The sequence below is a fragment of the Rattus rattus genome, chromosome 7 (assembly GCF_011064425.1).
Source record: "Rattus rattus isolate New Zealand chromosome 7, Rrattus_CSIRO_v1, whole genome shotgun sequence".
NCBI classification, from domain to species: domain Eukaryota; kingdom Metazoa; phylum Chordata; class Mammalia; order Rodentia; family Muridae; genus Rattus; species Rattus rattus.
In genome coordinates, this window is record NC_046160.1 from 37,774,162 (window position 1) to 37,787,217 (window position 13,056).

At 48.8% G+C, this 13,056-nt stretch overlaps 1 protein-coding gene across 1 annotated transcript in view; it reads left to right on the forward strand.

The window, feature by feature from the left end:
* Asap2 (ArfGAP with SH3 domain, ankyrin repeat and PH domain 2) overlaps positions 1–13,056 on the forward strand; it is a 160,813-nt gene that overhangs the window by 123,357 nt on the left and 24,400 nt on the right. The window contains exons 17-19 of the mRNA XM_032909094.1: positions 98–231; positions 8,318–8,412; positions 12,694–12,883. Coding sequence (XP_032764985.1) covers positions 98–231; positions 8,318–8,412; positions 12,694–12,883 — 419 coding nt within the window. The remainder of the gene's footprint in view (positions 1–97; positions 232–8,317; positions 8,413–12,693; positions 12,884–13,056) is intronic.

Here is a 13,056-nt window from a genome sequence, read left to right on the forward strand (position 1 = left end):
ATTCAAAGCTCCATTTTCAGCAGCCCGACAGGGAGAAACTTCTGCCTCCCGACTGTTGTCTGACGGCAAGCTCATGATGCCCCCTTTCCTTTGACAGATCCGACGTGGCTCTCTACCAACCTGGGCATCCTGACTTGCATCGAGTGCTCTGGGATCCACCGGGAGCTGGGGGTTCATTACTCCAGGATGCAGTCCCTGACCTTAGATGTATTGGGAACGTCTGAGCTTCTGGTAATTAGATTTAGAAACTCACTGATAACTACTGACTTCCCCACACCGGTGAGCAAGGGTGTGTCTTGTTATGTGACATTGTTCCTAAATGCAGAAATGCAAATGACCAAGGCTGTATAGGAGTCTTCTGAAACCTCCGAAGTGACAACTGGGCTCTTGTCCACCCCATGATTAACCAGGCATGGAACCCAAAACCCAAGGGCAATAAATGACCCCAAATCATCAACCATTTTCTAACAAAACTGTACCCATTTCTGACTTCAAGACTCCACTGTCTTCTTGATCCGAATTGTTCCTCTCATGAGAAATACTGTCTACTGTTCTTGCTCTCGCTTTTCCGAGATAGTTTTTTCATTCTTGGGTCACTGGTAATATGGATGCTTTGTGACAGAGGGGTCAGGTGATGTAAGCATGTTTTGAGAAACATCTTTTGGTACCTGACACTGCAGGCCAACTGAGTCACGAGGCCAGTTATGTACCTACATGGGTTTTTTTGGAGACCATGGTTTCCATTTAGAAAGCCATGCTCGAGTCTTTCCTGACTTTCGGTGTTGGGTAGCAAGGAGTAAGTGGATATTGATTGCCATTGATTTTAATGTCAAGAGCAATAATCGTGATAGAACATCAATTCACACAGTCAGCGTTCCTCCCACGGGGCAGTAAGTCTTCTTGACAACTCTGAATCCACTGTGTCTGTATTCCCAATGCCTCTGGCTACCCTGGGGAAGCTTCCTGTCCTTCCAAGGAATTCCTTATTCGATCTGGGAGGACAAGAGTGAGGAGTAGCTAGCGTGGATCCTGGCATCTCAGACAGCAACATCCCTGGTTTCTTATAAATGGAGCAGACTCAGCAAGTGCCCCCTTTTGTTCTTGGTTACGTGTGTGGCTCCTGCTGCTGAGACGCTGGCCTACATTTTCGAGGCGTACAGCATCTCTGGGGAAGCTGATTATGGTTTAGTTTTTAAATGGCCGCATTCAATTCTCAAGGAAACAGTACCTCAGCAAACACTGACAAACTGCAGCAATTCCAATGTTCCCTGGTCTGCTTACAGCAGAGGGAGGGACGCGTCAAGTGATGTATTGTGAAATAATGGCTTATTTCGGAAGCACTTTGTATGTGGTGGCTCATCCGATCACTACGACTCAACATCCATGGTGCATTATCCCCACCTGCCAATGGAAAGGTTTGCTTACAGCATCTTAACGTCCCCAGGCTCTGCACCCGTCCAGGGAACGCACGAAAAACAAGGCTGCCTTTGCTCTGTCCTGGCTCTCACTCACTTTTGAGACTCCCGGGACACAAACTGACATTTGCGGTGGCTTGTCTGGGCCGTGTGGGAAATACGTGAGCATCACATCTGCCCTCTCCAGAGCCCAACAAATATTCAGCAGCCGGGTCTGAGGAGCAAAGAGCGCCCCGATGAAAGCCTGCCTAGTCCTGGGGTGTGGACGCTTCTATCGTTGCTGGCTTCAAGCTACTCTTAGGAATTACCGAGTGGGGAGCTGGAAAGGGATGTTCAGTGACAGTGTCCTGGTGTACATTTTTCCTATGAATACAGTGCATGGAAGGCAACTCCAGTCACGGGTAATAGTGACATGTAGTAAGACTTAGAAATGATGAGTTTTGTCCTCCCTTTTACATTTGGAACAGGGTCTCACTCTGTAGCCCAGGCTATTCCTAAACTTAAATTCCTCCCTTCTTCCTCAGATCTCTGTGTGCTTAGAATTCAAGTGTCTGCCCAGCAAGATAACGAGCCTTGAATATTTAATATCCTAGTTGTGGACGTGATTTATCATGCACTTACCTAGTATAATTGTTAACAGTAGCAGTGTCTGTTGTCTCTCAGCATCCCTAGACATCTAGTAGTTAGCTTTCAAGAGCTAGTTAGAGCCCTGCTCTAGCAATGACTACTTAAACTTGTCCCAAAAAGTGGACGTGGAGAGATGCTTCAGAAGAAGCATCAGATACCCCTGAGCTGGAGTCACAGGCAGCCGTAAGATCCCCGATGCAGGTGGTGGGGATAAGACTTGGGTCTTCCGTAAGAGTGGTGGTTCACCTCAAAGTTTTCGATGTAGGCTTCTTGGCGTGAGGTGATGGTTTGTGTTCACATGTTGCTGCAGCTGGCACTGCTGGGCATTTGTCTCGTACCCATTTGCTGTTTCGTGTCTTTGGTCCTCTGCCCACAGGTCAGGATTATCTCTGTTCATTTTGTCAAGTTATTCAAGCTCGTTGTACAGTTTGGATTCTGTCCTTGAGTCAGACCAGCATCTCAGGTGTTTGTCTCATCATTTTCCCAGTTTTGCTGTTGTTAGCAAGTCGAGACTTTTAAAACGATCCGAAAGAGACAGGCAGCCCATGAACAGGACCTGAGCACGCTTCCCATTTTCTCTTTGGTGTCATGTCTTTGAATGGGAGATCAATGGCTTCCCGTTCCTGTCCTCCAAGATGGCGGTGGTGTTTTCCTCTCCAGAGGAGCCCTTTGCTCAGTTCTGTGGATTATCGCCTGGTCTGCAGTGTTTCCCTGGTGCAGTGCCCTGGCTGTTTCTCCATTTTCATGTATTGTTGTTTCAAAGCACACTTTCCGTGTTGACGGGTCGGCCCTGGGCAGCATCTTTGTAGGTGGCTGGTTAGTCATTGTCTCCACTTCCTGCTTTTGAAATCACTTCTTGTTCAGTGAAATGGAACATGAGCGGGTGGAGGGTCTGTCAGGTTCTTTTGGGGAAGTTTGCCACCCAACCACTTCGGCATTCCATACTCCAGTAGGCTTAGAGTGGTGGTTCTCAACCTGTGGGTGGTGAGCCCTTTGTTGGGGTTGTCAAATGGCCCTTCCGCAGGAGTTGCCTAAGACCATCTGCATATCAGACACTTACGTTAGGTTTATAATGGTATCAAACTTACAGTCATGAAGTAGCACAAAAACAAGTTTATGCTTGCGGGTCACTACACCATGAGGACCTGTATTAAAGGGTCACAGCATTAGGAAGGCTAAGAACCACTGGCTTAGGGCTTCAATGAACCTGATTCTAGAAACCTATGACAAGCCTGGATTTTAAAGAAATGAATTTCCCCCTTAACACTGAAGAACATTATAAGAAGTTTTTTAGGGGGTCGGAGGGGTGTCATGTGGAAAACTATATTACCTAGTAGGGTACTGGTATCATGGGGTCTGTTTCACTCTCATATTTGAAGTTAATAAAGAAAACCTCGGTAGTTTGAAGCTTAATTTAGAGCAGTTGTGCTGGTTCATAACCTGTGATCTCAAAATTTGTAAGGCTAGAAAGGAGGATTGCTGCTACCTTGAGACCAGCCTCCTGTGCTACCCAGTGGGTCCCAGGGTCAACCTGGGCTGCAGATTGAGTCTATGCCTGAACAGAATAAAGGAGAAAAAAGGCAATTGAGTTTTAAAGTCTTCCGTCACGTCGGAGGAATGTCAGGAAGCCCAGGGAGTTGGTTAGCTGACTCAGCTGTCTCTTGAGGTCTATCTCATCTGCACTGTCAGACAGCAGGGCTGGTCAGCCGCAGCCGCAAGCCCTGGGAACGGCTTTTCAGCAATGGCGTTTCGCTGACACTCAGCTAAGCCACTCTGGGTAGTGACTGCAGTTGCTTACGGCGGCTCTGAGAAATTACAGTCAGCTGCCATCCGTGAATCATGTTTAGGCTCCAGGCGTTGGCATGACTGGAGCTTGTGTGTGTGTGTGTGTGTGTGTGTGTGTGTGTGTACATGCACTTTTTCTCTGGCCTAAGTGAGATTCAGAGTCCAAAAAACTTGTTCGTGTAATGCATGAACTTCATTGTCTAAAAATCCTTCGACACCACAGGCTGTGTGCAAACAGCACTGAGCTGTTTTTACTAAAACCAAGTTCCCAAGCATCCGTGTATGTTGTAGATACATTAGAGAAATGGCAAAGCCACACAGATGTCAGGCATGTGAACTCCCTCCCCCCCCCCATCCACTACATGTTCATGCCCCGCCCTTGTTAAGCCCCCAGCATTTCTTGATTCTTCCTGCATAAGTCACTGTGTTTTCTGTGTCCTCATGCGTGTCAAAGGACATGGTGTGTCTTCAGGCCTTCCATCCCTACTGGAGCAGAGCTAGGGGTAAACAGGGAGCAAGCTAAGGCAAAGCCCAGAGGGCTAAGCGGTGCCTGTGTGCAGAAACTGTGTGGTAGTCCCACCCCACGGGTTAGCTTGAGGGCACCAAGCCTAGAGGAGGATCAGGCCTCCGTGTAGTAACCCCTGTGGGACCTAAGAGACTTAAGAGAAGTCTTGCTTCTCTCACTTCTGGTTTCTGTCCTCAAGAGAGGACAGAGAGGTAAAGAACAAGTCGCTATCTCATGGAAATGGGAAGCAGGAAGTTTGCTCCAGCCAGTCCCAAAGTCTAAAACTTTCAAACTCATGTAGCTTCATGTCCTACTTGGGCAGCTGCTAAAGGTTTATAGAGGCTCCGTTTCCCTGTTCTGGGCATATGTGTGATTCTCACAGACTCTTCTTGGCCATGAGCATGCCTGGACTTGGGGTCTTGCCGGGGTGAGTAGGAGCGTCTGTTGCTGCACCCCCGACACTATGCTGCTTTAAAATAGTTTTTTCATGTTTTATTGTTCGTCCCACCATGTGCATGTGGAGGTCGCAGGACAACTTTCAGCAATCTGTTTTTATCTTCCATCCTTGAGAAACAAGGGTGGTTCTTGTTTCTGTCGATCTGTATATTCGAGCCTAGCTGGCCCATGGGCTTCTGGGTAATTCTAATGTCTGCCCCTCCCATCTTGCCACAGGAGTGCTGAGATTACAGACGCACAGCAGTACCTCCAGCTTTGATGGGTTCCAGGGATCAGAGTCAGTTGTCAGTTTGAAATTCAAGTGCTTTTACCCACTGTGCCCTGTCCCTGTCCCTGTTGCTGCCACCGCTGCTTCCTCTTCCTCTTCCTCTTCTTCCTCCTCCTCCTCTTCTCTTTGCTTTCTTCTTAATTTTATTTATTTGTTTGTTTTATCAATTTGTCTCTGTTGTTGGACTGATCCAGTGAAGCACATTTGGCTCATGTCCAGTGCCCAAAACAGCTAAGGAGCTCGGTTACAGGAAGGGCTCGTTTTGGGCTTATGAAGCAGCATGAAGTGAGGCTTCAGTTTCACTGCCTTAAGTGATAGTGCTGATCCCCTGTGTTGGTGCGTTTATAATTTACAAATCCAACCAACCTCAAGTTGAAGTTATTTCAAATGGATGCTGGAGCGCCGGCTCAGCATGAAGAGCACTGTCGTTCTTGCGAGGACCTGGGTCCGGCTCCCAGCACCCACACAGTGGCTCACAACCATCTGTAGTTCCGGGGGATCTGACACCCTCTTCTGAGCTCCATGGTCATTGTTCACCTGTGGTACATATACAGACAGACAGACAGACAGACAAAATACTCATATACATAAATTAAATACACCCCAAAAGTAATGTTCAAGGGTATTCTAGGAGTTATTAAAAGAAAACCCAAATTTGAATGTTCCTCATCCTGAAATCTATCCTACATGTGTGTGGATGGAGTGAGGCGCCCGGCTGCTGAGTCTCTCGAAGACCCCCAGTCTCCCTGGCCCTGGAGCATCCTTTGTTCGAGTGCTCAGTAGCTGACCCTACCGAGGTTTTACCGATACTGGACTCATGAAGACTTTTCTTGTTGCTGCTCCCTGAACAGTGTCATTTGACAGTGATCGACATGGCACTTCCGTGTCTTAGGAGTTAGAAGTCATCGAAAGCAGTGGAGGGTATACCTGGGTACCCTCACACTTCCCATCTCTCGGCCCTGGAACCGAGACCCCAGACGGGGAGAGTCCTGTACCAGTGAACCCTCTGGCCTCCGCCTCGGCCGATGTCACTCAGGTTCCCACTCAGCACATCCACGCTTCCTTCAGGTGACAGTGACAGCGACAGCTCCTGATGCCAAAGCTCTGGTCAATACTTGCTCTCCCCCATCCAAGCATTACTTCCCAGGAGGATCCCCAGGGGCTTTGGGGGCTTTGACTCTCTCCGTGGTTCAAGTGGGTCCCTGTAGGCCACTTTACAAATGGGGTCTTAGATATGTGAGGTGACATATGTGAGGTGATAGGTCCTTCCAGTATTGGATGTGCATGTGTGTGGCACACAGATGTATGTGTATACGGCTCCCTGCACCAGCCATCCCAGCTAAGCCAGCCAGATCCGAGCAGAAAGGAAGCATTCTGATTCCTGCAGAATTTTCTCCTCTCATCCCCCCTCCACTTAATGAAGACTAGGAGGCATTGCGGTGGCTTCTGACATTTATTTTTTGGGTCTGAACTTAAACCAGTCACCCCTAAAAACACACCACACCCTCCTGACAGCCACCATTAGGCAATCTAGCTAAGAAGTTTGACATTGAGTTACTAACCGTATTTCCAATGACAAAGTTAAATAATCTGTTTTTTCCGATCCTTGTGCAAGATGCACCCTACCAGTATTGTTTCGGGAAATATTTAACAATCTGACTCGAGGGCCAGGGCGCAGCAGTAGCAGGAGTCTGTTCTAGAAGCTCACTTCGAGGGCAGGTGCTGAACTCTGTGCTTGGGATGAGGTGGGGATGTCCCTGCTCTAAAGGAGCTCCTGACTTCACTCAGCAAACACCGGGTGCCGTGTTATCAAGGTAGCATGGCTGTGCCCGGCATGACAGTACTTGGTGATTATTAGATGAGAAGGTGTGGAAGAGTCAGAAGACACATCTGGAGGTCACCTGGATGTCATATGTGATGTCGTTAGTGCTTCAGTTTGCCAAGAGTTTTCACCAAGCACGTCCCATCTGCGCTCTCTTCTCTTCTCTTGTGAATTTCACATCATGCACCCCAATCCCACTCTTGCAACCTCCTCCCCCAAGCAGAGAAAAGCGGTCTGGCTGTGAAGGCTGCAGTTACAGTGCCCCTCACAGTATTCCCTCTCGGCCACGCTTCCTTGCCTGCCTATGTTCATTGCAATGGCCTGTTGGTCTGACATAAGGCCTCTGGCTTCTGCTACTCTATCAATACTGGAACCTCACCGGGACTCCTCCCAGATATCTTGTTGTTGCCCTGTGTCATGGAGATCGTGTAGTTTTGGGTCTATAGGACCGGCCCCTTCATGCACTCCAGCAGTTCATCGATGGGGTGGGCCAATTCAAAGCCCCGATTCTGGGCCTGAGAGGTATCTGAACTGCTCAGCCCACCAGCTCTCCAGCTCTCACATCCATGGGTCAGGTCACCAGCAAACCCCTCCCCCTAGTCCCACCAGACTAGGTGCAGAGCCCACTCCCCTGAGTGCTGTAGCCCATGGGGGACATGGCTAATTCTCCCACTCTCAACACTCATGACTCTAGGGCCAGCTCTCCTACCTGCCATAGGTGGTGAAGGATGGGGTGGTGAGGAGAATTGTGTCTCAGCCTGGCTGTACTACTGCCCAGCAGACAAGAGATGGGGCCGGCTCTCCTGAGCTCATGACCTTGGGCCGGCTCACCTACAACCACCATGTCCAGGGCCAGCTCTACTCTGCTGCCCAGGAGAGGTGCATGGCTCATTCTCCCTTGTTCTGTAGCAGGTGAGGGGCAGGGACAATTCCCCTGTTCTCATGACCTCATCAGGACCAACTCTCCTGCCTGCCACTGGTGGTAAGGGCTAATGGGAGGGGAGGGGATTTCTCCCCAGCCTATGCAACCCCACCACACTGCCGACAAGAGTCAGGGCTATCTCACCTGCAACCCCCATATCCAGGGCCAACTCCTGGTCATGGGTATCTCTGTAACACTATTCACAGCTGGTATGAGGAAGGCTATAGCCAAAAAAATTTCTTCAGGAGCACAGGTAAAAATGTAGATCCCCGTGAGTTGAATTCCTGCTTCTCCAAGTCTGTGGTGACTGTCATCTGTTTTCCACAGGATCCTTGGCAGGTCATCATGCTGTGCTGATACCATGGGGCTTTGCGGACTGTGCCTTTTCATTAAAAGCAAACCACTTTATGGCTCTATTTCTTAGTGGCCATTAAATAAATCATCAGATTGTGAATAATGGACAGCAGTGGAGGGTATTAATAATTGAGTGCTCTGAAATAGACTTCTGTTTTTGCAGCTTGCCAAGAATATTGGGAATGCGGGCTTTAATGAAATCATGGAGTGTTGCCTACCACCTGAGGACCCAGTCAAACCCAACCCAGGCAGCGACATGTGAGTATCAGGCCACCTCTTCTCGTTTGCACTTTGCCAGTGCAGGTGTTCAGTTATGTCAGTTTGTTTGCATCTGATAGTAGGCAAGCATTTGTGATGTAGTGTCTCCCAGAGACTGGATAGCATGGTTATAAAGCATTGTCTTCTTTACATGAAGTTGTTCGTTTCAGATCTGACCTGGAGCGACATCAGGAGCCCACATTTTGGGCCACAGAATGGGGCAGGTTCTTTGTCACCTAAGTCTAAACCTCAGTTTCTATACTAAAAAGGGAGAGCGTGCTGACCCCCTCATAGAGGCCCTGGAGAAGTTGGAAACATGGCTTGCACTCAGTTTTAAATGGTATTGGCAACGGAGTCTATGCAAGTGCCCTGGCTGCCTTTGAGAAAAGAGGATCCCTTGTGATTTGGGCTTTCCTTGAGACCATGGGTGCACAGTGCCTTCCTGGACAACTGGAGGACCCCATCTAGTGAAGGAAATGGCAGGGTCCTCTATGACAAGTTTAGTGATAGCTGTTGCTCGATGCTGGTGGTGTGTCTCACTGAGGGACTAGTCTTCAAGAATGGTACAGTACCAGTCAACTTTAAACAATGAGTATAGTAAAATACTTCAAGTACTGGGTTAGCGGCTAGACAAATGGTACAGCTGTTAAGAGCACTTGTTGCTCTTGCAGAAGACCTGGGATCAGAGCCCAGCACCTACATGAGGGCTTCAACAATTCAGTTCTTGAGGACCTAATGCCTTCTTCTGGCCTCTGCAGGCACCAGGAATGTCTATGGTGTGTATACATATATACAGACAAAGTACTCAGATACATAAAAACAAATAAATCTTTAAAAAAAAAAAAACCTAGCAAGATTCCTTATGAAATTGAGCATCTGTCTGTTTGAGGGGTAATTGATTCTAAAAATGAATACCACCTTTCAACACCTTGACTCAGTCAGCTCTGAGGCGCTCTCTCTCTCTCTCTCTCTCTCTCTCTCTCTCTCTCTCTCTCTCTCTCTCACATGCACACATACAGATACACACACACACACACACACACACACACACATAGACACACATACGCATGCACACCTTCAGACACACCTTGACAGTTCTCACAAGGAAGTTTACATTCCGTTTCCTCAGAAATGAGGGCAGATGGCTATCACAGTAGTGAAAAGCCTCTCACAGTCGTTCCTATGCATGTAAGATGAACTGCATGAGCGGGCATGGTTGAGGCAGGAGGATTATGCATTTGGAGCTAGGCTGAGCTGTACAGTGAGTTCTAGGCTAACCTGGGATACATAATGAGTTCAAGGCTAGCATGGGTGGCATAGGGAGACGTTTAGTCTGGTTCCTCGCACCCAAATAAAAGAAGAAAATTTATCGCGCAACTTCGCGTGCTTCCAGCAGCTGCCTCTTTCCTTGTAACACTCCATCACACTCTACAGTATACTTGAGTTTTCACATATTGTTCTGCAAATTGCATTTCACTCACTTTCTGCGTTTGCCCCCACAGTATGTTGCTTGTAGTGGTTCCGTAAATATTTAATGGCTCAACAAATCACATAAATAGCCCCAGCTCTGTGCCCGCTTCATTCGGCGACCATTTTATTTCCAGATTTGATTGAGTGAGCTGCTTGCAGCTTGGAGTAAGCACGCACCATCTTTAACCATATGCTGAAGGGGAAACCAAAGGCACCCCCTAATGGCCTGTGAACCCCCAGGCGGGAATGGAGGCACAGAGCATGTGTGGCTGGGCCACCCAGAGGCCAGATAGCATCTGCTCATAGAGGCAGACTCTCTGAAGAAGCAGCAGGAAGCCCTCTACCCCCAACAACACCAGATGGATCAGTCTGTGGTGTCCCGATGCTTCTCCCCACACGTCTCAGTCGATATATTAAAAAAACGAGAACACAGTAAATGGCCCAGTCTATCTCCGTGCAACCAGGGTCAGAGTGGGCTACAGAGATCTCTCCCATATTTGGGTTGGGATCATCTTCAGGGAACTCAGAGGCCAGGATACGTGAAAACCCATTTAAAACAACAACAGCAACAAACCTACACACACACACCCCCAAAGGAAAAACAAAAACAAGAGACTAGCCGATCACTTTAGAAGCTGAAGGAGGAGAATGGAGAATTTGAGGCCATCCTGGGTTATATAGTGAGACTCTTTAAATGAAAAGTAAAACAAACAAAGCCAGAGCTTAGGGCTGGTGAGATGGCTTCGTGGTTAAGAGTGCTTAACGCTCTTGCAGGGGACCTGAGTTGAGATCTCAGCACCATATAGGAGCTCCCAGACTATACTTTTTCCCCCCATCTTTATTAAATTGGGTATTTCTTATTTACCTTTCAAATGTTATTCCCTTTCCTGGTTTCCAGGCCAACATCCCCCTAACCCCTCTCCCTTCCCTTTATGGGTGTTCCCCTCCCCTTCCTCCCCCCATTGCCGCCCGCCCCCCAAGAATCCCATTCACTGGGGGTTCAGTCTTGGCAGGACCAAGGGCTTCCCCATCCACTGGTGATCTTACTAGGCTATTCATTGCTACCTATGAGTCAGAGTCCAGGGTCAGTCCATGTATAATCTTTGGGTAGTGGCTTAGTCCCTGGAAGCTCTGGTTGATTGGCATTGTTGTTCATATAGGGTCTCGAGCCCCTTCAAGCTCTTCCAGTCCTTTCTAAGATTCCTTCAACGGGGGTCCCGTTCTCAGTTCAGTGGTTTGCTGCTGGCATGCGCCTCTGTATTTGCTGTATTCTGGGTTTGTCGCTCAGGAGAGATCTACATCCAGTTCCTGTCGGCCCACACTTCTTTACTTCATCCATCTTGTCTAGTTTGGTGGCTGTATATGTATGGGCCACATGTGGGGCAGGCTCTGAATGAGTGTTCCTTCTGCCTCTGTTCTAAACTTTGCCTCCCTATTCCCTGCCAAGGGTTTTCTTGTTCCCCTTTTAAAGAAGGAGTGAAGCATTCGCATTTTGGTCATCCTTCTTGAGTTTCACGTGTTCTGTGCATCTAGGGTAATTCAAGCATTTGGGCTAATAGCCACTTATCAATGAGTGCATACCATGTGTGTTTTTCTGTGATTGGGTTACCTCACTCAGGATATTTTCCAGTTCCATCCATTTGCCTATGAATTTCATAAAGTCATTGTTTTTGATGGCATGTTCTAGAGGAGGGACCTCTATCCTGGGCTGAATGACTCTAGGGTCCCCCAGTTAAACAAGCTTCTGTGTGTTCCATTCCCAGAGAGCTCAGTCAGGTTGTCTGCCATAGACTGAAGGCAGTCTATGGAAGCTTCTGCAGGAACAAGGCTTCCCTGCAGTGTGGCTGGGGTGACAGGGAGAGAACTTGTGGTAAGGAATCCTAGTTAGAGCAGGTACAACCTAGATTGGTAAAGTGTGGGCCTGGGTGTTTTCTCTCTCTGGTTCCTATCTCCCTGGAGATGAGAGGCCATGTGGGCAGTGGCTCTTGACTTGGTTAGCTCTCTTGCCTCTTGATGCCTGCTTCTAGGAGAATGGCTGTCTGCATCTCATGGTGCCCTGTTGCAGGCCCCGGGTTAGAGAAATGCCATCTGCAGGCACCAGCGGGATGATAGAGAGCCACCCTGTCCATTTTTCCCTAGGAAGGAGGGGATATCAGTATTGTGTTTCAAAATGCTGAATAGACCCACACGCTCCTGAACCCCAGTATCTGTCGACTGGGACCCCTTGATTTGAGGGTTTGACACCTTTGTCACTTAGTTTCCTCTGATTCCCTGCCACTGGTGAGTGTGCACCTTTTAAGGCACCCATGAGGACTACAAAGGACAGGATGCAGATGTGACTATCAGGTCAATAGGAAGGCAGACAGAATACTAGGGAGAGCCAGAACAGAGAGCAGTCAGGGTGGCCAGCCTGTCTGAAGAGGGCGCTGGGGACCAGCAGGAGGAACGCGGATAACAGCAGAGAAAGACTTGAGCATGCGGATAGAGGGATGTGAGCAAGCCAGGCAAATACACGGGTTAGGTGTGGGGACTGCAGATGCTGAGGGAGCCCTCAGGGCTATGGAAGGAGACAGCAGCAGGCAGCTGAGAGAATGTAAAAAAGCCATACATCTGGCCTCTGTCCTTATAACTGGGTGAGGCCCAGGACTGCTGGGTGAGCTTTGGTACCTCTGATACTGGTAGCTAGACATGCCTTTGCTTAAGGAAGGCGCCCACAGGGCCCCAAGAGGCCTGGGCAGGGTTGTGGATGATGGGCTGGATGGGTGGATGGAGGCCCTCAGTGTTTGACCCATCCATTATGTCTGGTTTCAGGATTGCAAGGAAGGACTACATCACAGCCAAGTACATGGAGAGGAGATACGCACGGAGAAAGCACGCGGACACGGCGGCGAAGCTCCACAGCCTTTGCGAGGCCGTCAAGACCAGAGACATTTTCGGGTTACTCCAAGCTTATGCTGATGGTGTGGACCTGACGGAGAAAATCCCACTGGCCAACGGTCATGTAAGAGGGGCTGCAAAGGATGGGAAATTCGGGGCAGGACAAGGGAGGTGTGCAGCGAGCACACCTATCACTCCCTTGGGGAGAAAAGGGTGGCACGTTTGGGTTGAGCATACATCATCATAACTGCTTGGACCACACGTTTTAATTTGGGGTGCTTTTTTAGGTGTTGAAAT